General features: G+C 28.9%; 3 protein-coding genes across 17 annotated transcripts; 2 read left to right on the top strand and 1 right to left on the bottom strand.

Annotated features, from left to right (window-relative positions):
- Positions 1–4168: 4168 nt before the first annotated feature.
- LOC145202125 (COMM domain-containing protein 8-like) lies at positions 4169–7091 on the top strand. The gene is made up of 3 exons (XM_090077948.1): positions 4169–4444; positions 4562–4717; positions 6921–7091. The coding sequence occupies exons 1-3, from the start codon at positions 4382–4384 to the stop codon at positions 6942–6944; spliced, it is 243 nt and encodes an 80-aa protein (XP_089934074.1). The 5' UTR covers positions 4169–4381; the 3' UTR covers positions 6945–7091.
- A 56-nt stretch (positions 7092–7147) lies between these two features.
- On the top strand, positions 7148–26168 carry LOC145193043 (ataxin-10-like). Of its 15 annotated transcripts, XR_016449658.1 has the most exons (16): positions 7148–7802; positions 7892–8044; positions 9340–9410; positions 9487–9598; positions 14129–14203; positions 14322–14408; positions 14504–14584; positions 14670–14707; positions 14783–14889; positions 19397–19502; positions 21685–21818; positions 21984–22047; positions 22297–22490; positions 23266–23360; positions 24671–24869; positions 24959–25147. XR_016449658.1 is itself a non-coding variant. In XM_090077944.1 (14 exons), exons 1-13 carry the CDS (start codon positions 7750–7752, stop codon positions 22473–22475), a joined length of 1260 nt encoding a protein of 419 aa, XP_089934070.1. In that variant the 5' UTR covers positions 7148–7749; the 3' UTR covers positions 22476–22490; positions 23266–23396. The 15 variants fall into 15 exon arrangements, 4 of the variants coding, with proteins under 4 accessions (XP_089934070.1, XP_089934071.1, XP_089934072.1 ...); XR_016449659.1 differs by lacking the exons at positions 24671–24869; positions 24959–25147 and adding an exon at positions 25763–26168; XM_090077944.1 differs by lacking the exons at positions 24671–24869; positions 24959–25147 and having other exon boundaries at positions 23266–23396.
- LOC145186923 (uncharacterized) lies at positions 15993–18711 on the bottom strand. Its single transcript, XM_080063225.2, has 3 exons — positions 18142–18711; positions 17923–17986; positions 15993–17833 (listed from the first exon to the last, which is right to left on the bottom strand). Exons 1-3 carry the CDS (start codon positions 18582–18584, stop codon positions 15998–16000), a joined length of 2343 nt encoding a protein of 780 aa, XP_079919351.2. The 5' UTR covers positions 18585–18711; the 3' UTR covers positions 15993–15997.
- Positions 26169–27879: the final 1711 nt, after the last annotated feature.

The following is a 27879-nucleotide window of genomic DNA, read 5'->3' as shown; positions in this document are numbered from 1 at the left end:
ATAAATTTGTAAACAAAGCGGTCCATAATTCCATTAATTTTGTGAATAGGACCAGTTCCTAGTGCTGAGAAACAACCCCAAACTATAGCAGACGTTCCATGCTTAACACTCTTCTTGGTATATTTAGTATTGAATCTGGTGTTCTTTGGTCTCCAGACTCGCTTATTGCCGTCGCTTCCAAAAAGGTTATATTTTGATTCATCACTAAAAAGTATGTTTTTCCACTGGTCTACAGTCCAATTTTGGTGTGCTTTGGCAAACGCAAGTCTTAGCTTTCTATTTTTAAAGGAAGTTAGCGGTTTCTTGGCAGGCATTCGAGAAAACAATTTTGCTTCGTTAGCTCTTCGTCGCACAGTGCGATTAGAGATTTGTAGTTCAAGTTTTTCAGTTAATTTTGTGGATGACAAAAATGGATCTTTTTTAAGCTCTTTAACAATTATTCGATCTAGTCTTTGTGTTGTTTTTCTTGGACGTCCGCCCCGATGGTTTGTTTTATAGCAGTCACGAGATCCAAATGATTTGACAGTTTTGCTTACAGTCGATTTAGCTATATTATATTTTCTACAAAGTTCAGCTTGACGTTTTCCGCTTTTAAAATCTTTAATAATATTTTCACGTAAAACATTTCCTAATTTGTCGTAAGCCATTTTAAGTTGCAATTTACCCCATATATTACGAGTTAAATCTATTTTTAGTTTAATTGAAAAAATAATTGGCCAGACGTTCCAAAATCTATTTTATTATTTTAGAGTAATGTTATGATAAAAGTGAAAACAAAAGAATGCGGTAAATTGAATAAAGACAATGAAATCTTATAAAAAAAGCTTCGTTTTGATTTGTCCACCTTGTTTTGTCCAAGGAAAAATGTAGTTTGTTGAAAAAAATGTGTTATAATTTTTTTTTGTGATTCTTAGTATGATTCAAACGTTTTAAATTTGGTTAAGAACATAATAAACTATTTAAAAATTAATATGTACAATTGTTTTACTAGTTCTTTTTAGTTTTTGATTAACTTTAGTTCTAAACTTGAGTTTTTCCACCATGTTTTGTCCGATACTGTAAATTAAGGTTCAAATTTGAAAAATTGTGGGTTTTGATTGGTTTGAAATTACTATATACATAAGTGGCAGGTGGACGACATTGGAAAAATAACGGGTTCCGTATGATTTCTGGCTAAATCCGATTCAATCTCTAGTTTTAAAAAAAATGCTTTTATGAATACAAAACACTTAATACTTGTCCTCACTAGGCCTCACTTGTATGAATTGTGAGGCGGGTCTTTTACTATGTTTTCTTGTTTATATATGTGATACGGGGTTTCTTTACGAGGAATGGGGTTTAATGGTTTGTATTTTAGGAGGATAGGTGTATAGATGTATGGATGCCTCTTGGTTCTGTGTAATGGTAGCACTCTGACTTGTGTTATAATGCGCGCTTACTTTTCTTGGCGTGTGATATATTTCTTCCCTATTTTCTTCATGAATAACAAATCTTTTTTTCGTTATTAACAAATAATATATTCTCCACTTTACACTATATAAAAAAACTGTTTCTTACTAATTCTTCTGTTCCTTTTTTTGTCGTTTATCATGTAACCAACTATAAATCTCCCTACCCTAAATGCCCACCCGTATATCCCTTATGACTATAACTTGTCTTCCCCACTTCCAACAATTTTCGTAACTTTCTCAAAACCTTCCCGTAACCTATCTCTCAGGTTCTTTCTCCTCTTCTCTCCTCTATTCTCCTCTTCTTTTTTTTTCAACCCTCTTGCCACCTTTTTTCTTCGGGTTTCTCGTTTTTATATTTGTTGCTTTGTTTTTGGGCATTGGCGTCTTTTCATTTTCGTTAGATAGCGTGTAAAATATTAATGGTTGATTTTGGGTGTTTTACCATAAAACTACCATAAAAATTTGGACTGGCCTTAAATCACCTGAGTATGGTGAGAGCCATTACCAAACTAATAAAACCGTTAAAAAAAACCGTTAAAAAAAAATTATAATAAACGTAACCAAATGATGTCATAGCACCGTCAGATATTCAAGATTTTTTAAATTTTACAAAAAACGGTTTCCAATGGCGAGTCATCACCAAATTGCCATTGTCGCGATTTAAAATGTTTTCTTTAGGTTTTGTGCATTGTATACGTTGTATTTCAATGGCCTCGCGAATCTTCCTTGTGTAGTTGTTTGAAATTACAGAAAGTGTTTTAGGATTCTCCCAGTTTATTTTACCTTTACAATGCTGTGAATGTTCCACTATTCCAGATGTTCCCCAGTTGGCTTTTGTAACGTTATTTTTATGTTCTTGAACTCGTGTAGAAATCTTTTTTCTTGTTTCCCCAATATAACATGCGCCACATGTAAAATTAAGTTGGTACACTCCTGGATAACTATTCGGAGGCAGTTTAGATTTGTTTCGGCAAAGTATATTGACTAAGGGATTACCAAAACGAAAGACTGTTTTAACGCCAACTTTACGAAATTCTTTTCTAAGAACAAGGCCTAATTTCGGAACCCATGGTAAAATAACAAGATTTTTGGTATCAATTTTTTGAGAACAAGATGGATTTGTGGAGTATTTATAATTTTTAGCAATATCTGAATACTGTTTATGGGAATGTCCATTTTCAGTAAATATTTTAATAAGAAAATCAATTTCATCTTGAATGTTATGTTCTACGCCACTGTTGATGTGGTTCTCTGGTTTTACTTTTGCTACAGTCAATATTTTTCCTGGATCCGCCATTGACTATATTGTGAAGCCATATGTTAATACTAGATTCATTCAACTTTGTTTCTTGCGTACAATCACGATATCTCAACTAAATTTGATAATAGATCACAGATTTTCGATCAGATTTAGGTCTGGCAAGTTACCTGGTTACTCTAAAGTTTTAATATTTCTGCAAACGAACTATGACCTGCGAACTAAATGTGATCTCACCATATACTTCAAAGTGCGACCATCAGAAAAAAGTTATACCTTGTATCAATTGAAGCAAGTGGAACATAAAATTAAAGAATGAAAATAGTCGTAAAAGAATTGTCATTATTGTCCCTATACGTCCGAAAATATCTTAAGATATTTTTGTTGAATAATATTGTTTATAACTATTTATTGAATGATATTGTATTGGTTTACCTGATTAAATGATATAACAAAACTTTTTTCTTAAAATTTTTTTGCTAATTATTACTAATAGTAATACAATTTAAAGTAGTACCATGCTTGTACACTTTACCATCTGGCAGCTCAAGACTGCTTCACCTCTCTCTGTTTTTTATTCATGCTTTCCTTTCCAGTAGCACCTTCCACCAAGTACCTCTTGTACTTATTGCTGTGCATTAACTTCAGGTGGGCTCTCAAAGCACTGGTGCTTGACTGAGATTGTATCAGACTCCTGTCACAAATCTTGCAGGTTGCTGACTTCTTGCCATCTACCTGGATCTTTACCGAAACTTATATTTAGACCTCTTTAAAGATCTCAGGATGTTCAAATTTGCTGAGACTTTTCTCATTTCTAAATCAATCTTGAGAAAATTTTTTACCATTTGGGAACTTAAAAAATTTCACTTCCCAAATCGTACTATTAGTTGTTTGAATACTGTTATATAATAAAGTATCGCATACATACCGCATGGTATGTGATGTCTCTACAGTAAGAAACAATCGCATACCACAAGGTTATACAAAACACAGAAATGATTGTTTAATTTCTAGTAAAAAGACTTTCAATTTAACCTTAATCATAAATATATTACTTCCTATAAAGTCATATAACTACAATTACACTATGATTCTGCCGTCATTACAGCAAATTATCCTTGTTGATTACGGACGTTTCGCAAAACCACTTTGGATGACGTCATTCACAAAAGTAACAACCAGAGCAAATTTGGTCAAATGTGTATTTAAGCATGTTACAAATGCCCGAGTTGAACACTTTAGTTGTAGACTGTTTATTACTGTTATAAAAAGTTTAAATATTTGTATAATATCGTATTACTCGTACTATGTTGTTATTACCACCTAGGAAACCAATTTTGACTGTGAACAATCGACAAAATCGTAAAAAAACCGACTCCTCACGAACTTGGTCGAGTTTAATCGAGCTTTTACAAACGATTTGAAATTGAAAATTGAACTTTCAACTCGTTTCGGAACCGCATTTTTGATCGATTTAGCAAAAACGGGGTTCCAAAGTTTTTTGTCTTATTATTTTGTAGCAAATGATTATATTCTCTAAAAAATAATAATAATAATATAACACAAAAAACGAATAACTAAAAAAGTAAATAAAAATTTAGTAGATAACTACCAGATAGTTAAAAACAACCCATGTATCTTTCCCCGTAGAGTAGTTATTCATAAAAAATCCATGTCTGACATAAAGGATGACATGTCTTCAATATCCCTTAAAGACTTTGACTGGAATGTCAAGGTATTTAAATTCTTTATGTGTAATATTATAGAAAGAAAGAGGTTTGAAGATTTTTTTTTTTTTTGTCTTTTTCCCCAGCTTTTATCCTATCCCTTAATGATAATTTTCTCAATTTAGCTAGCAATGTCGAGCGATAAAGTATCTAACCTCCAGGAACCACTATTAAATCTTGATTTAAACTTACATACTGAAAGTAAAGACAAAAAGTTTTCTATGGAAATGAACAAAGAAGAACTAAAAACGTTTATTGATGCATTAGAAAATGCAAACAAGGTTTAATTTTTTTAATTTTACATGCATATGTATGTATGTATGTATGTATGTATGTATGTATGTATGTATGTATGTATGTATGTATGTATGTATGTATGTATGTATGTATGTATGTATGTATGTATGTATGTATGTATGTACACTGTGTCAAAAAAGTTTTCATCCACCTGTCTTGTTCATTTTTCAGACGCAATAACTTTTTATTGAACAAAGATATAAGCAAAATTTCAACTAAATGATATCAGTTAACCGTTCAAGAAATATTGTAAAAAAAGATTTTACAAAATAAAGAATAGAAAATTAAATATCACATTTTAAACTACACAATGTCTGTTTTTTGCACCAAAAAAGTTTTCATCCACTTTACAAAAATCAAATAAAATTGTTATGCAAACTCAATTTGCTAGTGTTTTAATATCTTGTTTTCCACCACAAGCTTTTCTTACCTCATGCAGTCTGTTTTTCATAGTATCAACTAATTTTTGGGTAATTTGTGGAGTGATTGAGCCCCAGTCTTTCATAATTACTGATTGGAGTTGTTGCCGATTCCTCACATCATGGTTCCTAATTCTTCTACCCAATTCACCAACAGATGCTCGATAGGATTTAAATCTGGAGATTGTGGGGGTGTATGAAGTTGCTTAGCTATTTTAAATATAAGCCATTCCTTGACACGTTTGGCTGTATGTTTTGGATCATTATCTTGCATTTTGATCCATATTTCCATCAATGAAAACCAAGTTTCCTACACCTGAAGCACTCATACACCCCCACACTAAAGCACTTCCTCCACCATGCTTCACCGTTGGACACAAGTTTTATTTTTTAAATGCTTCATTTAGTTTTCTCCAAACATTACTCCAAACTCTTCCATCTGATGAAAACACATTAAATTTTGACTCATTGGTGAAAAGGACAGATTCCCAGAATGTTTGTGGTTCATTAGTATAAAGCTTTGCAAAGTGTAGTCGTTTGGCTTTGTTTACTTTGCTGATGTAGGGCTTTTTCAATGGTACTCTACCATTGTATCTAGCTCTTCTTAAGGTTATTCTAATAGTTTCAGGATCCACTTTTAAATTGTAATTATTTTGCAGCATTCCAGCAAGTTTTGGAGCACTTATTTTAGGATTCTGGATGACTCTTCTCAGAATAGCTCGTTGATGCAATACTTGAATCTTTTTTGGATGTCCTGTACATGGCTTATCAGCAATTTTTTTGGTGGTTTAGTATTTCTTGATAATGGACTGCACAGCTGAACGTGGTTTCTTTACCATTTCTTCTATATTTCGCTGTGATTTTCCATCCTTCCATAGTCTAACAATAAGTGATCGAATTTCCTCAGCAACTCTCATTTTAATAATTATTCTAACAAAAATTAAAAATATAAAAGACTCATATAAAGAAAAAATGGTACAAAAATCTCACTAAATCTAATTTATATTTAAAAAACGTTACTTTAATACTGATTACATAACAAATTGAGTGCAGGGTGGATGAAAACTTTTTTGCGCAAAAAACAGGCATTGTGTAGTTTAAAATGCGATATTTAATTTTCTATTCTTTATTTTGTAAAATCTTTTTTTACAATATTTCTTGAACGGTTAACTGATATCATTTAGTTGAAATTTTGCTTATATCTTTGTTCAATAAAAAGTTATCGCGTCTGAAAAATGAACAAGACAGGTGGATGAAAACTTTTTTGACACAGTATATGTATGTATTTGCCTATGTTTATATGATTTTCAACAAATTTTTTAAGAAAACTGTTCTAATGTTTTGTAAAGAATTTGCTAAATGAAGTTTAATTTTTTCTTAGAATATTTATAAGAACTACTTTAATTCTTTTCCAAGTTTGCTTTTAAAATGGAATAAAAAAAAAAAAAAAAGTTTTGAGTTGTAAAGAACGACTTTTTGTCAACCAGAGTTTCAATTTTATTATCTTCATAAATGCCTAAAACATTTGAAGTTCATTTTATATTAGCATTTGTAAATATAGTAATTAATTAATTTCTTTAACATATTAATTTATTAATATCTTCATAAATGCTTTATAATATGCATTAATAATTATTATAATATTAAAAAACATAATGCCTTAGTAATTAATATCTTCATAAATGCCTAAAATGTTTGTAGTTCATTTTTTATTAGCTTTTGTAAATATAGTATAGTATTTTTATTTTATATCAAAATTTTTTTTTAGATTTTGATTCAAGTTCAGAGTTAAGAAGTACAATTGAAACACTAAAATCACCTTTCTATTTTGTCCTCAATGTTAAGAGTTTTAAATTGTTTCTGTATATTTATTTTTATTTTTTTTAATAGTATCTATATATTTAGGATTGTCTTTTTGTTAATATATGATTTTTGATAACATCCTTTTTTTTTTCTTTTTTCTTTTTTTTATTCATGCTTATTCACAAAGGTTATATTACTTTTATGTTTTTATTTTTTTCTTTGTTACTTTCTCATGGTATAGCAGTTATGTTAATCCCTTGAAAACTGCAAGTGAAGCATTTCTACAATGAAGGTTTAACAAAGGTTTTAATCATTTTTATGCAGGCTTCTGTCAAACCCACAAATTGGGTTTTGGTAAAAAATGTTAACCAATGGTAACCAAAATATCAAATTTAACATTTTTTCTTCTTTTACTTAATAACAAAAGTACAACAGATTCATAAGAAGTTTTTATTGTATGCAGCATATAAATGCAGTATTAATAGTAAGGCAGAAATGTATACAGTAGCACATATAAAAATATATAGAGTAGTACCTGGTAAAGCTATAAGGCCATTTTTTTATATATACAAAAATTTTCTATATTAGAACAATCTGTTAAAATAAGTTTAAAGGTGTAAACTGTTAAAGATTAGACAATCAATTTAAATAGCTAGTAAAGGCACAGCTGATATTTTGATTGAAATAAAAATAGTTTATTGTTAACTATGTTTTCTACATTGATATCAAACTATTTTCTTTTATATTATGAATTACAGTTTTTAATCTGCTAAAATTACTTCGTCAAACAATAAATGCAGTTGGATTACTTTCAGCTTGCTAATTTAGCCAAGAGTTCAGAATACCGGTAAGAAGTTTTGTGATAGGTTTTAAATTTAACCACCAACATTTGAAATTTTTGAAAGCATTGAAAAATGTTGTTCTATGTTTATTAAGCGAGAGTATTACTCCTGAAGACTTACAGAAAGTAAGAAATGATTTTCAGGCTTTACATGAAGTGGCAGAAGAAGACTTAGATACATTGTACCATGCTGTACGCTACCTGCGAAATATTTGTATCAATTCAAGCAAAAATCAAGACATAATTTTGTGAGTGAGTGAGAAGCTTGTTCTTTTAATTCTTTTAGTGTTGTTTAATTAGATCACATGTTCAAATTTTTAAGAGTGTTGTGTTGTACTTTATTGTGTGAAGCATAAAACAATGACCACATAAAAAAGCAAAAAACTTTGCTTTTTTATGTGGTCCTTGCTGCCTTTAATGTTTACTAATAAAGTCCTTTGTAAAAAAAACTATGAAAAAGTTGCTTATTATTCTTAATCCACAATTTACATTCAAATTATTTCTTTATTTATTGGAACTGAAATCATTGACATTGGCTTCATTAATAGTTTATTATTTTTATATCATAATATTATAGCATAAAGTTTTGTTTTTTCCAAAACCAAAAGTCAAAACTTTACAAAATTGTGTTGAGATTTAATATTTTTTTCAATTATGGTTTTTGTTATATTTATTAAAGATAGTGCTCTTACAGTTTTTGAAAAAAAATATTTTTTTATTCATATATTTAATGCAAAAAATTTTGAATGTAGGTCCTTTTAATAACAAAAAGGATTACATATGCAGACATTAATTGCAAGAAAATTAAGAAAGTATAAAAAGAAAAAGCAAAAATTAGTGCCGAGACCATTTTTAAACTAAAGAATAACTTTTTTAACAAAATTTTTAACAAATTTTTTAACAAATTTTATCAAAAATACTTTGAAGGGTCCATAACTATTTTCTTTTTTTTAAATAGGCACAATACTATAGTGAACCTGTATTATAAGAGACTACTATTTTGACTGTAGAAAACTCATAAAGTTTTAAAAACCTAAAGTTTGGAGATCAGGATGTTATATTAAAGCTTGGGAGTTGAGGATAAATAACTGTTATTAGTATGCAAAAATATGAGAAACCCTTAATTTTGTAAAAATTCTAGACAAATGTTCAGCAGCTCATTTAGATTTTAGTGGCTGAAAAGAGGAGAACTTTGTAACTTTTATCTGCTAGGCTTTAGTCATTGATAAGATCAAAATTGACTAAAAAAAGAATAAAAATATTTTGAAATGTTTTTTTTTTGCTGACTATTATTTCAAAAGAAATATTAGATACATTTTAAAGTGTAATATTTCTTTAAACCAATCAACAAGCTTCTTTTAATTAGCATTTTTATATCTGCAATGGTCGGTTATGCTTACAATTAAGTTTATTGATATATACATACACACATGGATAAACATAAGCATAGTATTTATCCTAAAATGGATCTTTTTTTAAATGCTTAAGTAAATTTTTTTTTTCTCATTATCAAATTAAAAATAGTAATTATGTTTCCATTTAGATCAATAAACCTACTCTCTGATTTTGTAAATGTTTTGAAAAAAATATTGCAGTTGTTTGATGTGAATAAAGGTAACAATTAGAAATTTTAACAAATTAAGTTTAGAGCAAGTTCTAACATGAAAATTACAAGCATTTTTCTTTTTAGAAATGCTTTTGAAAAGCAAAAAAGTGTGCATGGAGTTCTTGGGAAATTTGGTTGTAAAAAACAATATAAACATTCAAGCAGTTTGGGAATTATGCTCGCCTTCCATATTTTTGTATATTTTTTTTTTTACAATTTTTTATATTTTCTTTAAACTTCTATAATTTCGAGATTTTCAACTATTTTCTACTATAATCATATTTATTTTTTAACTATTCTCACACTATGATATTATAGTGTGAGAACTTTTGTATACATAAGTACTAAGGGTGTCCCAAAAAAAAGAAAGAAAAAAAAATTGTATATTATCTGTCTTACTATCTAAAATGTGTTCTGGGGTAAAATTAGGCAATATATACAACCATAGCCCAATAGGACAAGTTCTAGAGGGGGGCCCCAAAGGGTTCAAATTTTTAATATTTTGATATTTGAACTATTGTATATAACAAAAATGAAAATTCTGCAAATATTTGAATTTAATGTTTTTTAGAAAACTTAAGTTTCAGTTACTTTCAAAATAGCTACTTTATACAGCTATTCACGAAAGTTTAAACAATTGCAGAATTTTCAAATCTAATCTTCGGTTTTTCTTGAATAAAAATCTAACGGAAAAAGATATCAAAATAATTATTTTTCCAATTTGGTAAATAGGTTATTTGTTAATAAAATAAAAAAAAGTAGGTTTTGACTCATTACTGTTTACTCAGAAATTTCATTAAAAGGTAGGTGATACAAATTAAGAGGTTTCACAAAAGTTTAAACAATTTTATTTAGGATCAATTATTTGCTAATTAATTTATAAATCCGCTGCGAAATTTTTTTTCGCAGCGAATTTATCAATTAATTAACAAATAATTGAGTAGTTTTTCAATCAAAAAATTCATCACAACATCATCAGGCAGCTTTTAATTCATTAAAAATCAACTTAAAATATTGTGAATTTCAAATTAATTTCAATTGCGTGCAAATGGGTCGAAAATCAGTTTCTAGTGACATCAAATGGCAAGTTATTGGTATGGCGCGGACAAAAAATCACACAAACGTTCAATTAGGCAAAATACTTAACATTTCTGAATATTGCGTTAGAAAAACCATCAAAACCTGGGAACTTACCAAGGACGTCTCTGACGTGCCGCGTACTGGGAGACCATCCAAACTCAGCAACCGTGACAAAAATGGTATATTCAGAATGAGCAGAGAAAACCCCAGACTCAGCTACAAAAAGCTAGCACAAATCTTCAATGAGTCAAAAAATAATCCAAAAGTTAGCAGAGAGCTCGTGAGACGAACATTGTCGGACAAAGGCATTGGAATGTACATAGCTGCTAAAAAAACCTATTCTTTCAATCAGAGATAAACGTAAACAACCAGTGTGGTCCAAAGAAAGGCTGGACTGGTCTGTAAAACATTGGGCAAAAGTTATTTGGAGTGATGAAGCTAACTTTCAAGTTATAAACCGCAAGGGAAGAATCTATGTCAAAAGATTTGCAACTGAGAAATATTCAGACAGGTTTTTGCAACATCGTTGACAAGGCAGTGGAGGTTCAGTTGGCATTTGGGGATGTTTTTCTCACAAAGGTATAGGCTTCTGTGAGCTGTATGAAGGCCGAATTAATCAATACACCTACAAGAACACATTGGAAATGTGTTTAGTTCCATCAATCAGACACTTGTATGGCAGAAGCAAGCAATTCATCTTTCAACAAGATGGGGCTTCAGCTCATACAGCACACTCAATCAAAGAATATTTTTTGAAAAAAAAGTTCAATGTGATGCCCTGGTGCCCTAGATCACCAGATCTCAACCCAATCTAAAATATTTGGTCTTGGATCGACAATCAACTGACATACCATGAAATTCAATCAACTCAGCATTTAAAGCAACTTTCGAATGAGTACTGGCTGAAGGTACCTCGCATGATATGCATGAAGTTAGTTGAATCAATGCATAAACGAGTTTATCTTTGCTATAAAAACAAAGGAGGACACTTCAAATATTAATTTGGCTTTTTTTTTCATTTTTTGTTCGAATGTTGCAATTTGTTTAAACTTTTATGCTTCTTATTTTTCCTATAAGATTTTTTGTAATAGCTTTTTTCTAACTAAATATTAAAATTTTTATAACATGTTCATATTCATTTTAAAGCTAACTACTTTTTCTTTAATAAATAAAAAAAAATTAAGTCGATATCATTTTACAGTTTTTCTTTATTAAACAAAAACTAAACATACTTGATAAAAATTCTGCAATCGTTTAAACTTTCGTGAATAGTTGTATTTATCTATTATACTTTATATTCATTTACTTATGGTAAATAAATTTGTAGAGGTTTTAAATCATCAGAAAAGAAAAAATATAAAAGATCAATTGAGTCAAAAGCAATAAAAGGAGAAGCTTTTTAATCTTTTTGATACCAGCAAACACTGATATTTTGATAAAACATGACTGACAATTTCTAATGTTGCAACAGAACTCTGGATCAATTTGAATTGTTGACAAAAAGCTTGTTGCTCAAGAATCGAGATCTAAATAAACAATTCATTAATAAAATGCCACAGTCAACAGCAGATGAAGCATCACAAAAACAAGTTTTATAAACAGAAAACACTAATTCCCATGTGTGTATTTTACTAATCCAAAAACTTCAAAAGTATGATAACAAATCAATTGACAGTTGACAGCTGACAAAAATGCCAAATTAGTATCAACACAAACTTTCAATGAATTTTAATGGGAAATTTTAAAATTGCTCAGATTTTCTTATTTTTATAACATTTTAACTAGGTTTATATTATAAATAAATTGTGTTAGGCAATATTTGAGTACCAAGTTTAGGTAAAACATTCAGAACAGGCATCTTTACATTGTACCTGATCAATATTGATTTGAAATTTTTTTTTAATTATGGTCCGTTTTAAACCAATTTGCATGAAATTATAAAACTTTAAAACCTTTGGGGAACTTCTAAATCTTATTTTAATTAGCTGAAGTTTTTTCAGATTTTCAGTTTTTTTTTTGAGGGCACCCAACTACATGTATGTACATGGTCCTCCAAACCATAAGTAACTTTTTTTACGAATCATATAGAGCAGTATTTATTCTTATCAATTTTCCTTTTGCATTTTTTTCTTGTAGTAAATTTTTTTCTTGAGCATGATTTCATGATTTTGTAAATTTGATTTTCATGTAATTTATGTAAACAAAAAAATTACATCCATTTTTATGAAAAAAACTGAAGCTGTTCAACTCCTAAATATAAGTAACTTTTTTATAACTGCTAAAAAGTTAAAATCAATATTAGAGCATAATTTGACTTTTTAGAATTCTGGAACATCTTTTTAGCATACACTTGATGAGTTTATTAATTTTTTCTTGTTTGAATCTTATTCCATATGGTTTCAATAGCTCATCAGCATTTTTGAAGGGTCCTCTGTATTTTAAAGAAAGTTCAACTTGATGCCATAAATTTTCAATCAGGTTGAGATTAGATGATTGAGCTACTTCATTACATCAATTTGATTTTCAAAACATTACTTAATGAGTTAAATCAAGTTTTTGGGGTCATACCACAAAACTTTGTTTACCTTTAGGTCTACATACTTTCAAATTAACATCAGGATCTTTCAAATTGTAGTTTGATTGATCAGTCCACAATTCTCTTTTCCAATCATTAATAGTCCAGTGTCTTCAATTCTTTGAAGAAATTAAAAGCTTTTTTACTGTTTTGAAGCTTAGAAATTTTGAAAGTTGTGTCTGCAAACTTTATTTTGAAGCTCTGAAGTTTTAAAAGTTATGTCTGCAAACTTTATTTTGAAACTCAGAAGTCTTGAAAGTCTGGAAACCTTTTTTTTGCACACTAAAAATTTCAATTTTTTAATGAAATCATTAGTGCTGTCAAAAAGGATTCTTTTTGAGGAATAATTCTTCTGTCAGTGAAGCAACAATTTTGCATGTTCTTCCGCCCTTATTTTCCGTTTCTTGAGGCTTGCCTTCATTAAATCACTTTGTTATTCAATATACAATTGACTTGTTAATGGAGTACTTGGTGGCAATTTCTTTTTGTTTGATTCCTTTTTATAAACTTTGATAGTATGTTCTCAAAAAGCTAAATGGTACTTGTTTCCTGCTATTGTTAAAGATCTATATTAAAAAAAATCAATTGTAAGACAGAAAAGCAGTGCGAAGCAGTGATCTAAAATCAACATCACTCCAGTGATAACATGATGGTGATTGCAAAAATTAACGATTCTTGTTCAACTTTATTTTTTTGCAATTAAAATAGAGTAGTTTACAAAGTTGCTGATGTTTTGGATAATTTTTACATAAAAACACAAATACTTGCAAAACAGCGTGTTTATTCATTTTCAACAACTCTTTTCCTTATATGTAATAGTAATAAGTTGATTCCATTTAAAAAGTTTTTTTTTGAGAACAATTGCTGTATTCAATAATTGAAGTTAAAAAATATAGTATTTCTTATTCGGTTCCTTATGTTTTAGAGAACAGTATATGTAAGTATATGCATGCAAGTTTTTCTATATATATATTTGTATACATGCAGATATATATATATAGTTAATATAAATGTATTGCAAACACTTTTTAAAATTCTATTCTTTATTTGTATGTAAATGTTTTTTCAAAGCGATATGATGTCAAATATGGATTCCCAGGGGAAAGATATAACTTGTATGGTAGTGTTTAACTGCTTAAGAGAAAGGTAAACAAATGAAATATGTAAATGAATAAATTGTAATCTTGCTGTTTTCTAGAACTTGCATTGGTTTGTGCTGCAATAAGTAATGCCATGATAGAAATTTTATGAGTTTAATATTTAGAGTGAGCTTGTTTGAGCAAGAAGAAGGCTTCTGGCTGATGGTATCAATTATTGAACATTGTATCACTTATGATGATGCTGAATGGGGGTTGGGCTTTTTTCTATGTTGATGTAATCTTTTATTCTTGTGGTAGCTATGATTGCAATGATGCTCCTAAATGAGGATAACAATTTTGTTTATAGGTTATATGTTCTTCAACTTGTTATTAAATCCAGCAACTTTGTTTCTTTGTATAAAAAACTTATAGACTATCCTGAATTCAGGTATGGTTATATACGTTCATTCAGAAATTCCTATTCTATTCAATTTTGTAAATTTGTTTTAAAATTGCTTTATAAAATGTTTCAGGTTGTTTTTGCTTGATATGCTATTTGAAGAGTTGATAAGTAAGTATAGTTGCTCTAGTTCTGTTGCGTTTTTCATAATTTTATTGGCTTTTAAACTGTCATTTTGATATTCAGAATCTGATATGGAGGAAAGCATTTTCTTGTACTTTGCTGAAAATTTTGAATCAAAATCACACTGCATCATGCTGTTAGCTGGTGAATCTTCTCAACAGTTTCATGAAGTTGGTTCTTTATTTACTTTGTTTGCATATTATTTTTATTTATTTTTTTTTTCACATTAAAAATCGACTTTAGATACCTGCAAGTCTCAGTATTTTAAAAAGATCAACACAAAAAAAAAGGTTCCAGAACTTACTTTTAAAATTAGTTTTGCTAAATTCGATTTTGTTCATTAAAAGTCTCCTTGATGAGTGATGCATTTATTCCAGCACTTTTTTAATGTTTTGGTAGCCTCAATCATGATTTCTTGTACAAGGATTTGTCAAACCCTCCGAAAAAGGTTTCAGTTTCTGACTTCATTTGTGCCAAATACCTTTTGCTGAATCATTCTTTTGGGACTTTTAAGGTTAAATATTCAGGCCAAATCTGGAAAGTGAGATGAATTTAGAAGCAAGTAAAACTCCAATTCATTCACTTTTCCCATTGTAACAATTGCCTTGTAACATGGTACATTGTCTTGGTGAAAAAGATTGTTCTTCTTTGCCATATGAAACCATTTCTTTTTCTTTTCATTCTTCAATTGGTTTAATAATGCTGTGTAATAGACACTAAGCCACTACCAAAATGTACTTTTTTTCTCAGATCATATTGGCTCACTTTGGGATTTGTTGTACATATTATTCTAAGACAATCCTGAAAATTTAAGACCTATTGGATAAAGAGCAATTTTGGGAAATAGTTTTAAAGTTTTTAAGTATTCTCTTGTTTTCAATGAATTATTCATTTTTATGGCATTTTTAATATTTATTATACTTCAGTACAAACTTTGATACAAATATTCATTCCATTAGAATATTTGAATATTATGGAATGAATATTCACCACATAATCTTAAACACTGAGATAGAAACAGAGGGCTGAGGGGCAAGAGTCCCCCCCCCTCCTTAAAACTTTATTTTTTTATTTAAATTTTGTTTCTGGCTGCCTTAGCCCCCGCTTATTTCTGAAATTACTGCGTTCAACATGTTTTTTTGCACAGGGGTGATTTCAAAGTTAAGTTTAAGAGAGGTTTGCTATTTTTAAAAAAATTATTCTTGACAGTAGTCAAGTCAAGGATGCCCTCTGACTTTGGTATGTGATCTAAATTAAATTGAAAAAAAAAACATTTTCTCATGAAAAAGGTATAAAGTAATCAGTTTTAGATAAATTACATTTATTTTCTGCTCTGCTTTGGTTTTTAGTTAGAATAAAATTATGTCTCTTTACTTGACCATAAACTATCTTTGATGCCTCTGATACTAGCTTCACGGACCTTTCCACTGACTGTGAATTGTTGGGTAAATCTGTAAGAATAGGTTTTTTAGAAGTCTGCAAAGCGTTCTCTAATTCAAATGATGGAATTAGGATAGAAGTTGGAGGTTCAACCTCAATTAAAGAAACATCAACTAAACTACTCCATGTATAAGCGTTAAAGTTAATAGGCATAATTAATTTTGCTTTGATTTTTGGTTTGACTTCAGGACTTACTTCTCTTAATTGCCTTATGTGCAAAACTTGCTTAATAGCTTGAGCCCTTATATCTTTTTCATCATCTTGCAACATAGAATATAAAAAGTTTTCTTGAAGACAGCAATAAGAGTTTCCTTGAAGATTTTGAAAAACAATTTGCTGTATATTATCTGCCTGATTTTTAACAAGCTCTATTGTCTTATGAAGAAGTCTAGGAGCATCTTTATAAAGTCCAGACCTTTTATGGGCAAACCACATGGGGCAATATACTTGGACTATATACTTTGTAATTGTACACAACTCATCTGTAGGATTCTTCGATCTTGCATAAACCATCATTATTCTTAAAGCTAGAGTTAACCATCTGGCATGGTAAACAGGTCCTGGTTTTTTTATTGAATATTTTGGAGATATAAAGCCTTTAGATATTCCAATACAGTACTCGTAAAGTTTACGTTGATCTGTACTAAGATCAGATAAAATATTAGAGTTTACATAGGAATCAATCTCTGAATGAATTGGAACAAAATCAATTATTGGTAAATCATGCAAATCACTTGCAGAAGCTTTTTGACCAATAGGGCCCTTATATTTCTTTGGATCGTTAGTTTTACCATCTACTTCAGCTATGACATGGCGAAGTGGTAACTCATTTTGGTGAAGTACACATCCTATTAAATGGATTCGTCGGTTTAAAAGCTTTTCTAATGTCACAACTAAGCCATTATCTGCACCAGTATTAGCAGAAGTATTATCAAGAACAATGGCTTCCAAACTACTAATGCTGTTGTATTTTTTGAGTATTTTTAGAGTCTCAGTTGCCATTGTAATTCCTGTTCCATTTTTTATTTCAATATGAGTTAAATATTTCTTAGAAAAAGGTCCACTTTCTGCAGTAAAAGTTAAGTGATGTTCATCTTTTACTGTTCTTTTAATAATAGGTTCTGCATATTGATCATATCCTAATATATGTGCTAATGTATTTTTGTCTTTTTTACTATCTACTCCAATGACTTTTAAATGAAAAACTTCTGAACTATGTTTTTCACTAATCATGGTTGAAACACGCTTTTTAGTATCAAATATCTTTTTTTCAGTGATAATTTGTGATCTGTCATTTTGAGTTATAATTTGATAGTCTATCAAGGTAGCAGTTGCTATGGCAGATGTTGCAGCGTCACTAACTTCGAACCTGATAGCAGCTTTGGCAATGTTAGTTAAATCTGTGTAATTTTTTTTACACAGTGTTTTTGCAAAAAACTCATGGTTTTGATTTTTATAATCATCATTATTATCTATTTCTACATCATAAGTTTCACTGATACAATCATTATCTGAATGAAGTGCCATATCACTTGTTAAATAAATTTTCTCCTTACTTTTTTTTCTTGCGATCTTGGCTGTCTCTTTCTTATCAATTTGGCCTATCTGCCAAGTTCCAAAGGGCCCTCGCTTAACTTTTTGATCCTTTAAATACTCTCGTTCTAGAACTGGAACCTTAAGTTAAAAAAAAAAATTTTATAGCTTAGAGAAAGTATTTAAATAATAAAAAGCATAAAAAATAATTATACAAAAAAAAAAGTCACCTGTTTGCTTTCTTCACAGAGACATACATAGTGCTTGTTAGTGCAACCCTTGCATCGAACATTTCTAAAGGGTAATATGTATAATAAAATATAATGCCATAATTTGAGAAGAAATAAAAAAACTTTACAGCTGTAAAATTTGTTGACAGTTTAGTCACAAATTTGTGTGAACAAACATATTGTTTAATATTGTGGTTTTTTGAAAATGTAACTTCAAACCTGTCATCGCAATTTAAAAGAGGAAGTTCACATCTGCATGTTGATATGTCAAACAACTTTAAAAGGTTATTTTCCAACCAACGAACACTGTTTTTATGTTTTGAAGCTTTAGATCGTTCAGCTGCAATTACTTTTTGAAATGTTCTTTGTAACTTATTTCTTAGAGGTTTTTCCTTCATAAGTGGAAGATTTGGATTCACTTTTTTCCAAATTTTTAAAATTTCTTCACTTACTTTTAAAACTATGGCAGGAGAATCAATTTTTTTAGTTGTAATCATTTCTTTTTCGACCTTATAAGCATATTGAATAGTCTGTTTATATGTTGGAAGGTCACTAACAGGTAGTTCGTTTGGTTGCCCAGCATATCTTTCACTTTCATGTCTAGTTATAATATTATGCGTTCTTTTTCTTGTTGGTTTCCCAGATCCACATTTTGCATTCATTTTTTAATATTTAAATTCAGTCTGAAAAAGATTTTTTATATACTTGTTGTGTAAGATAATATAATATGATAATACCATAAATACAAAAGCAAAATATATGGCTAATATAAATACTTTATCCGTATTAGATTTTAATTATTATTTTATATTATAAAACATCGCAAAAAGTATCCTTTTCCAAACACATTTAAAAATGGCAAACTTGTTGTTATTATACAAATTTAAGACGCGAAAATAACATTTTAAGCGAGGTTCTGTCCTATTTCGCAATACTTAAATGGAACCATGAAAATGTAATTGGTTTTATTTTTCCCAAAATAATGACTAAGTTTTAAAATTTTTTAAATTGCAAATAATTTTATTGAATATAAATAGTACATTTCCCAAAGTGAGCCGAGTGTTGACTTTAACTTGGTAGTGGCTTAATAGACACAATTGATGGTTTTTTCTTTTTCCAGATAATCAATGAATAGTACATACATCATACCTACCTAACTACCTACCTAAATACATATGTACGTACGTACATATGTACTTAGGTAGGTATTTGTGTATGCATGTATGTATGCATGTATGTATGTATGTATGTATGTATGTATGTATGTATGTATGTATGTATGTATGTATGTATGCATGTATGTATGTATGTATGCATGTATGCATGTATGCATGTATGCATGCATGCATGTATGGGTGTATATATATATATATATATATATATATATATATATATATATATATATATATATATATATATATACATACATGTATACATATACATACACATTAATGCTCAAGTTTTTTTTATCTAGGAATCATTACTATTGCTAAAAACCCTGTCTTTGTTGTGTGAAGCCACATCACATGTGAAGTTTCCTCTCTTAAGGCAAAGAAAAAGTCTGATGCAATGTGCAATAGGTGCAATTTTAACAGTAATATCTTTTGATTTTAAGAAACGAACTGTTACTTGTTAATAGATGAAAATTAAAAATTTCCTTCAGTTTTCCCATTAATGCTAAGAATTTTCATTTTTCAACTGATGTTATGAGAAAAATGCAAAAGACTGGACATTTGTTTCTGCGCTGTTTAATGTGCTGATGGAATTCCAAGAAAGTTCTCTTAAAAATTATTCTTTATTCTGTAATATTTTTTACTATAAGTAAATACGCAGGTTTTGAATTTATGATACTTCAGGCAAAACAAAAATTAACAGACAAAAATTCTTGAAGGTTTCTGCATAATGAAATGAAAAAAAGAGGTTTTTTCAACCATTTTTAAAGACAGATTTGTTTAATAAAATTTGGTGTTTAAGTCAAATATATTATTTTCATGGCAACTTTAATTTTTTTTACTTTCAGTGAACAGAGTTTCAACCTTATTTTTAGTCATCACCATTATTATTAAACTGAGATGTTAAATTTTTCAGATAAAAACCAACAACAACAAAAAAACTTCTCCAAAGAAGAAAACTTTTTTAAAAAGTTATTTTTTTTTGTTACCCAAATAAAGTTCACAGGCATCTAAACAATTTTTTAAAATTCATTTAAACTGGTACCTAGAGAAAGTTTTTAGGGTTCATGTAGCATGACCCTGAAAAATTGGATGCAAAATGTAAGAGCTTTAGTTGATTGTCAACAGAAACCCATTTTGTAAATACGCACCCATCTCAGAGCTTTTCATAACTTTATTGATCAAGATAATACACAAGTAATATCTAATACACAAGTTCTTCTAAGATGTTTTCAAACAAAAAAATCTTTTTAGAGTCTTTAACCATTGAAAATTCTAGATCTTAACCCAACATCTTAACAAGAATGTAGGTTGTCAAATTAAAGGTAAACCAACCAAAAAAAATAAGGTTCGCACCAATTAAGAATATGTCGAGCCAGACAAACATAAAATAATCACATTAAACATGTTAGGCTGCTTTTATTTCAAAAGGGTACCCAACTAATGACTAAAATCATTTAATTAACCTAATATTTAAAAGCCAAAAAATTAAATAATCAAAACTTTGTTTTTTCTTTTATAAGTTCTAAAAAAACTGTGAAAAAACACAGTTTTTTTTAGCACTTATAAAAGAAAACACAAAGTAAATAACAGAGTGTTAAGAGTTATCTACCTTAAAAATTTTTCTTTTTTGATAAATTCACATATTATAAAGCAAAAAATTGATTGACAAAAGGTTGCTACATCTTTTTGAGCATAAATGCAAATGTGTTTTTGCACCAAAGTAGCAAAAAAGAAGTCGACTTAAATATATGTTATTCCACCTAATTAAGAAATTCTTTGATTTAAGTTTTTATTTTAGTAAAACAGCATGTTACTGGAAGTATGGTGAAAGTATTAAAATCATACAAAATTGTGTCGAAACACATTTTTTGTTTTGTTTTGAATCTTATGTTAATGTTTTGAGTATTTCATATTTCGAATTTAACATATTTACATTAGGGATGAACCTAAGAGCCTATAAGCAAACTGAACCAATCTTAACCGTGAATCACCATCAAAACTTTAATTAAAGATGCTGTACTTTTCTTCTAAATAATACTCTTTATTAAGATTGGCTTTGTGAATAGATATAGTTATAAGGAGAACCTTCTTTCCATCACTAAAGTTTCATTTTAAGCATATGGTCAATGAAGGAAATGACGGTATTTAAGTTAAAAAAGCTGTATAAAGATATGTCTAAATATACAAAAAATGTATAGATAAATGAAAGCATATAAATATATAAAAATGCATAAGTAAATGAAAATATGTAAATATGTATAAACATATAAAAATGAATAACTAAAAATGAATAGCACTTTTACATAACCTTTATGTTTTTAAAATCGAAATTCTTTACTGATGAAATCTTTCAAAATGCGATTTGCAAAACAATTAATCTTTTGTTGTAGTGTAAATATAAATTGAAGTTGTGTTTTAAATCATAAATGAAGGCAGTTAATTTTGATATTGAGTTTTATGTAATTTATTCCACTAAAGAAATAGGCAGGTTGATAATATGCAAGTTAGGTGTAAAAAAAAATGATAGAAATACACAAAAATTACAATAAAATTGCGGCTTTTGTTTTTATCATCATTTTCTATGTAGGTTTGTTAAAAGGTATGGCTTCGGTTGATTTTACGAAAGACAAAAGTGAAATAAGTCCTGGTGCAGGTTTCAAGCGGGATCTCATTCGATTGATCGGAAACATGAGCTACCAAAATGAGATTATTCAAAATGAAGTAAGCATTCCATATTTTGGTGAAATCCATTTTAGAGACTTTACCATTAAAGAAAGTGCAGGATTGCATCACGGAAGATTGCATAAGAATGATAATTATATTTTTTAAATCAAATTTTGATATCGATAAAGACAAGAGCTTACAGATCGATTTTCTTTAATCTAGGTACGTGAATCAGGCGGCATTCCTCTCATTTTGAACGCATGTAATATTGACGAAAAAAACCCGTGTATCTTTTCACTGCATTATTTTAGACTACTATTGGTGACGTAATTTAAGCAGGGTTCTCACGTTGTTTGAATAGTTTGTTGATATTGCTGATTCTATGAATACTTTTTCATGTTCTTAAAGTTATACGTGTAAAATTTTTGTTTGTTTATTGTTATACATTCTTCTTTATTAAATTGTTAGTCTTTCTTGAAACTCGTCAAAATATCATTAAACATTTTCGACTAAAAAAAAATCTTAATGTTAAAAGTTATTATGCAGTGGTCCATCTTTGCCACCCGCAATCTTTGTGAGGGAAACATTTATAATCAAAAAATTATTAAAGAATTCGAGCACCAAGGCCTTGCATCAAACGACATTCTCACAGATTCGCATGTCCGTGTGAAAATCGTCGACGGTAAAGTGAAGTTAATTCCGCTCGAAGATTAACGCGAGGGATCAAAAGTATGTGCGTACTTTTTTTTTTTTTTTCTTTTGTTTTTTTTTAGATTTTTTTAAAATTATTTTTTGGATTTCTTTAAATTATTTTTTGGATTTTTTTAAATTATTTTTTGGATTTTTTAAAAATTATCATACAATTTTAATATTTTTAGATTGGATTTTTAGTGAATTTGTTATTGCGTTAAACGATTTTTATTTAATGGAGTAACATTCAATTAACAGTTCTTTTTTTAATTTTATTAATTTGTCTTCATGCAACTTTACTTATTAGGTTCTTTACAAGGTCATTGTAATTGATTTCTTTAGCAAGTTTACAGTTATCAATGTTGCTTTTGATAGAGAAAACATTTGCAGTTAGAAAAGTTAAAATTTAATTTCAGTTACTGTTTAGATTGATAAAATTTAAAAAAAAAATTGTTTGATCGAAAGAAAATTTGATTGGTTAGCAAAAAATTTTGTATTTAAATTAATAGTTGATGTTAGTAGTTGATAAAAGTCATATTAGTCTCTGTTAGAATTCGATGCTCGTAAACTTCTAAAGATTAGAATTTTTAAAAATTTCTATAAAATTTTAAATTCATCGTCAGTTTACATGAGTGAATTATTTTAAAATTACCTATTGCAAAACCACTAGAGCAAACCATTATTTGTAACTGTTTTTTGAATTTACCGCGATTCTTAAGTCATTTTTATGTCGTCACGTGATTTTTCTTCTATAAAACTCCTGTTAAATTGTATTTATACAAGGTTATAAAACGTTTTATTTACTTTTATTTAGCTTTGCTCGTATTGGAAACTTTTTACCTTTGAAGATTTGATGAGATGGAAAAGATAATGTGACTTAAAGTTGGGATGAAAATGAAGTATTTTAGTGTGCGTTTTGAAATCATAATCACTAACAACAGAAAATTGTCTCATAAGTTGTAGTTTAGAAATTGATGAAGCTTTAAATGACTGTCAGCTCCTCAGAAGTAAGGCCTGCTCAAAGTCTCATTTCATGTGAGCCTAGAATGATCTAACTAAAATAAGACTCTTCACAGCTCTTAAGGTGAGTTTCCACTCATCCGTTTTTGCTACGGGAAAGAGAATGGGAAGGGAAAATTAATCACGTGAACGTGCGCAGTTTGTAATTTAATTTTGATAATTAATAACTGCGCATGCTCAAGTGATTAATTTTCCCATCCCTTTCCCTTTCCCGTAGCAAAAACGGATGAGTGGAAGCTCACCTTAACTGTCAAGGGAGGAGGGTGGGGCTACTGTGTAGGTTATAAAATTGGGATCGTGCATACGTAACCAGCTCTAAGTAATTCTGATTCTGTGGGCAAGTACTCTATCCTACTGGACGATAAACGAATGATCTACATAGTGGTTTTGGGCCCAAGGGGAAGTTCATTTTCCAAAATCTCACTGACACCTGCTGGACAGTTATTACTGAAGGCCAGCTCAGAACCGCTGCCCAATGTAACACATGCCAAGTACTACAAAGTACGACTGATATTTTCCATTTAAACACAGTTCATCCAAAAATAGCATCAAGCATTTGATATAAATAAGATTAAGTCATGTTTCTAAAACATGTGACACATTCGATTCTTAGGGATTATAGTTTGACTAGGATATCTGGAATCTCCCAAGGAAATTAATGATTTCTCTTAAACTATCAAAAAAATGTCGTTTACACGTTTGTATTTCGTGAATTTGCCGACTCATTCGTATTCGCCTTCGTTTTATTTTCTATTCAACATACTAATTAACCTTTATGCGCTAATTAAAATTTTTATGAAAACTGATTAAAGGAATTTGATTGTTTCTTGTGATAAAGATAGATTAATGTTTTTTTTAAACTGGTATATGAATGGAGAATCGTTTATACAAAAGTATTTTTAAAAAAAGTTTTTTTATTTTTTTAATCAGAAATCATTGTTTAAGAAACAAAAAGAAAAGATTCTTAGACAAAAAAAACTTTTAATTGAAGGCCGTTCGGGCGATTGAGTAATTTTTTATATATTGGTATTAATGTCATGTTTGTCCGAAAAATTTTTTCTTTCCTTTATCCGCATCTTATCGTTTCTTGAGGATAAATAGCATTTGAAAATTAAATTATTTCACATTTACTTGTTAGTTTGAAGCTATGATATCAACGCGTGGGTTCAATTTTTTCAACTTAATCTTTAACATTTTAGATAAAACTCATCAATGACAATTTCACTTTTTACTTAATCCAATGGCTTTATTTACTTGAAAAAGTTGGGAGAGGCCTTTTGAGAGGGGGGAAGGAGTGTCGAAGATTATGCCCTAGTTCTCATACTGGTGAGGGTCGAAGATTATGCCCTAGTTCTCATACTGGTGAGGGTCGAAGATTATGCTCTAGTTCTCATACTGGTGAGGGTCCGTCAATTTGAATAATTAAAGGAAGACTTTTTGTTGATTAATACGTATTTTTTAATAAATTTATGACTTTTTTGAAATAGGAAAAAATTTTAAAAGCGGTGGCGTCTGGAAAGCTAACTGCATCTTCTTTGTAGCAGCCCCTGGGCTCCAGAGATCCATAAGAGTGAGCTGGTCCAGGTTTGATTGGGGAAATATTAACTAAAAAACAACTATAATGTAGTATTTATTACCAAGGAGTAATTATAGACTGCCACACTAGGCGCTTTATTTAAGTTCGGTTTTTCTTACATTACGTCATACTTCTCTGAAAACTTAATCTTTTTGTTAAATTTTAGGGCCAAGTCTGAACTGAGAGTTACGTAACTTTAGCTATATATAGTAAAGAACACTCAGTCCTTTTGTTCAATTTACGATTATTCCACACCACAACCTTCCTTCGTTCTATTGACCATACCAAGACTCATTTAAAAAAAAAATCATGTGAGACTCAGGATAATCTACTTTAGATATCATACATAAAATTCATTCTTTTTTTTTGTAACTAATTTTATAATTAAAAAATATATAGTTATTCCCAGATCAGTATGCATTGACATCAAAACTGTTTTTTCTACTAACTTCTGAATATTTCATTTTAAGTCTGATCTTTCAACGAAACTACAATCTGCTTGATACAATTTTTTCTGTGTCCGTGTTTTTTTTTTTGTTTTTGTTTTTTTTTTTCGAAACTAATATTTAACCAATCCATTTTTTGAGTCGAATTTTTACATTCACAAAAGTAAATAGCTAAAAGAGAAAATGAATGCGGGTTAAATCTTTAGGATGTTTTTGTTCTACTTTTATTTTTTTTTACATCAAAAGTCGATTCAAACAATGTACTTTAGTAACTTCCCGTAACGCAAGAAAGAGTGGCGATATAAAACAGTGAGGGTTGAACGCAGTTCTTGTTTGGAAAAGTCAATTTCAAGTTCAACAGTTCCAACAAACATGGTTCTCGAACCTTCGGTTCATACCGCGCAAATTATTTTGCATATGTAAACAAATCATTTCTTATTTTTATGTTGCTTTGTTTATAGTTGAGACCGCCGCTGTGAACTAAAATGGACTCCGTTACAATTTTGTCTCTCACTAAACTTTTTTATGCTAAAATCTGAAAAACAAGATAAAAGATAGGAATAGTTTTCTAGATTTAAGAATTTCTTGCACGATGAACCTGGTAAAAAAGAAATTTATTCTTAAATGTGTAATTTTAGGAATATTTGTGTTAATACCGATAAAATCTTTCATAAAGTATTTAGTTTTTTTAAAGATGTCTTCATATTTATAACTTCGATAATTCCATCAAATATACAATATCGAGGGTCTTTTGTGTTACTATGGAAATACATTTTTTTCTTTTTTACTGATAAATTCCATTTTGACTTCATTTATTAGGTTCCCTTCATACTGAAATTCTTTCTTAATAAAAAACAACCTGGCTTAAATTTATTAGAAATATAAATTTATCTTATTCATTATAAATTTATCGTTTAATAAAAACACAGATCTCAATAGATTTAGGTTTCTTGCTAATAAGACTTAATGTTTTTGCAAAAATAATTACTACTTCAAAATTGTTAACGTTTGAGTTTTTTAAATTGTAAACAATCGGTACATGTAACTTTTAATCGATGGTTAACATGCTCGAACATATGTTTAAAGAGAAACCAGAAAAATTTTCAGTTTGGTTCAATGCATTTTAGTCAATAAAGTCAGTTTAGTTTAATGCATTTTTCTCCCAGGAGTTATATTAAAATAATTCAAATAATATACCGGGGTAACGGGTTAACGGGGTACAGTTTCCTATTTAAAAATTAGAAGACGAGCTCCTCATTGAATCACCAAAAGAAAAAAAGAAAATTGGATTTTGCAAAGTGGATCAAGATCAAATGGATCTTGAAAAGCAAATGTAGATGCTACGGCCACAAGCGAATTTAAAAATTTTCTTTATTTAAACAGCGTTAAGTCCTTAGAATATTTTTGTAGAAATTTTGCAGGAAATTGGTGCCTGGTACCTGGGAATTTTTTTAGTATTTTTAATTTCATCCCTTTTGAATTGCATTAAAATGTGTATTTCAAGCAAAAAAGAGGTAACATAAGATATCGTTAACGTCAAAGGCCATCCAAATGTTTGTTCAACAAATTTTCATAAAAATTATTTGTTTAAATTGCAACAATTTTCAGCCATTGACTTCTTTTTATATATTTTCTAAAGATATGAGATCAACTTTTAATAAATTGATTTGCAAACCAATTAAATAGAGCTTGTAAAAAATCTTTTTTCGAAAATTTTTTTTTTTTAATATTATTACTATAATTATAATAATAATAATAATTTTTATTATTATAATTATTATTATTATTATTATGGTTATTTTTATTATAATTATTATTATAATTATAATTATTGTTGTTATTATTATAATAATAACTATCATTATTATTATTATTATTATTATTATTATTATTATTATTATTATTATTATTATTATTATTATTATTATTATTTTTATCATTATTATTATTTTTATTATTATTATTATTATCAATATTATCATTATTATCATTATTGTTATTATCCTTATCATTATTATTATTATCTTTGTTATCAATATTATTGTTATTAAAAAAGTTATAAATTTTGACTTAATTATCAGATCAAATTTTTAGGCCGAAAATGATTGTGAGTTCATCCGGTCATCTTCTTTTTCTCACTAGAAAAGAGAGTCTCTGCTTATCAAACATTTTATTAGTTCCTTTAGTAAGTTACTCGACTGCGGCCTTAGTTTTGTTGAATGCGAATCACATAAAAATGTAAAAAATTTTGGTACAAACTATAAAAAAATATATAAAACTCGGTGAGACATGGTCGCACACACTTGGTGATCAAATTTAGAATATCTTTTGCACAAACATTCTCGCTGTGTTTTTATATTACAATTAACAAAGTATTGGCATCTCT

Source organism: Hydra viridissima, unplaced genomic scaffold (genome assembly GCF_058129835.1).
Source record: "Hydra viridissima isolate aposymbiotic clone 2 unplaced genomic scaffold, HvirCarnegie_v1 scaffold_2, whole genome shotgun sequence".
NCBI lineage: Eukaryota > Metazoa > Cnidaria > Hydrozoa > Anthoathecata > Hydridae > Hydra > Hydra viridissima.
Note: the sequence above shows the minus strand (reverse complement) of the source record. Positions and strands in the feature narration are given on the sequence as shown.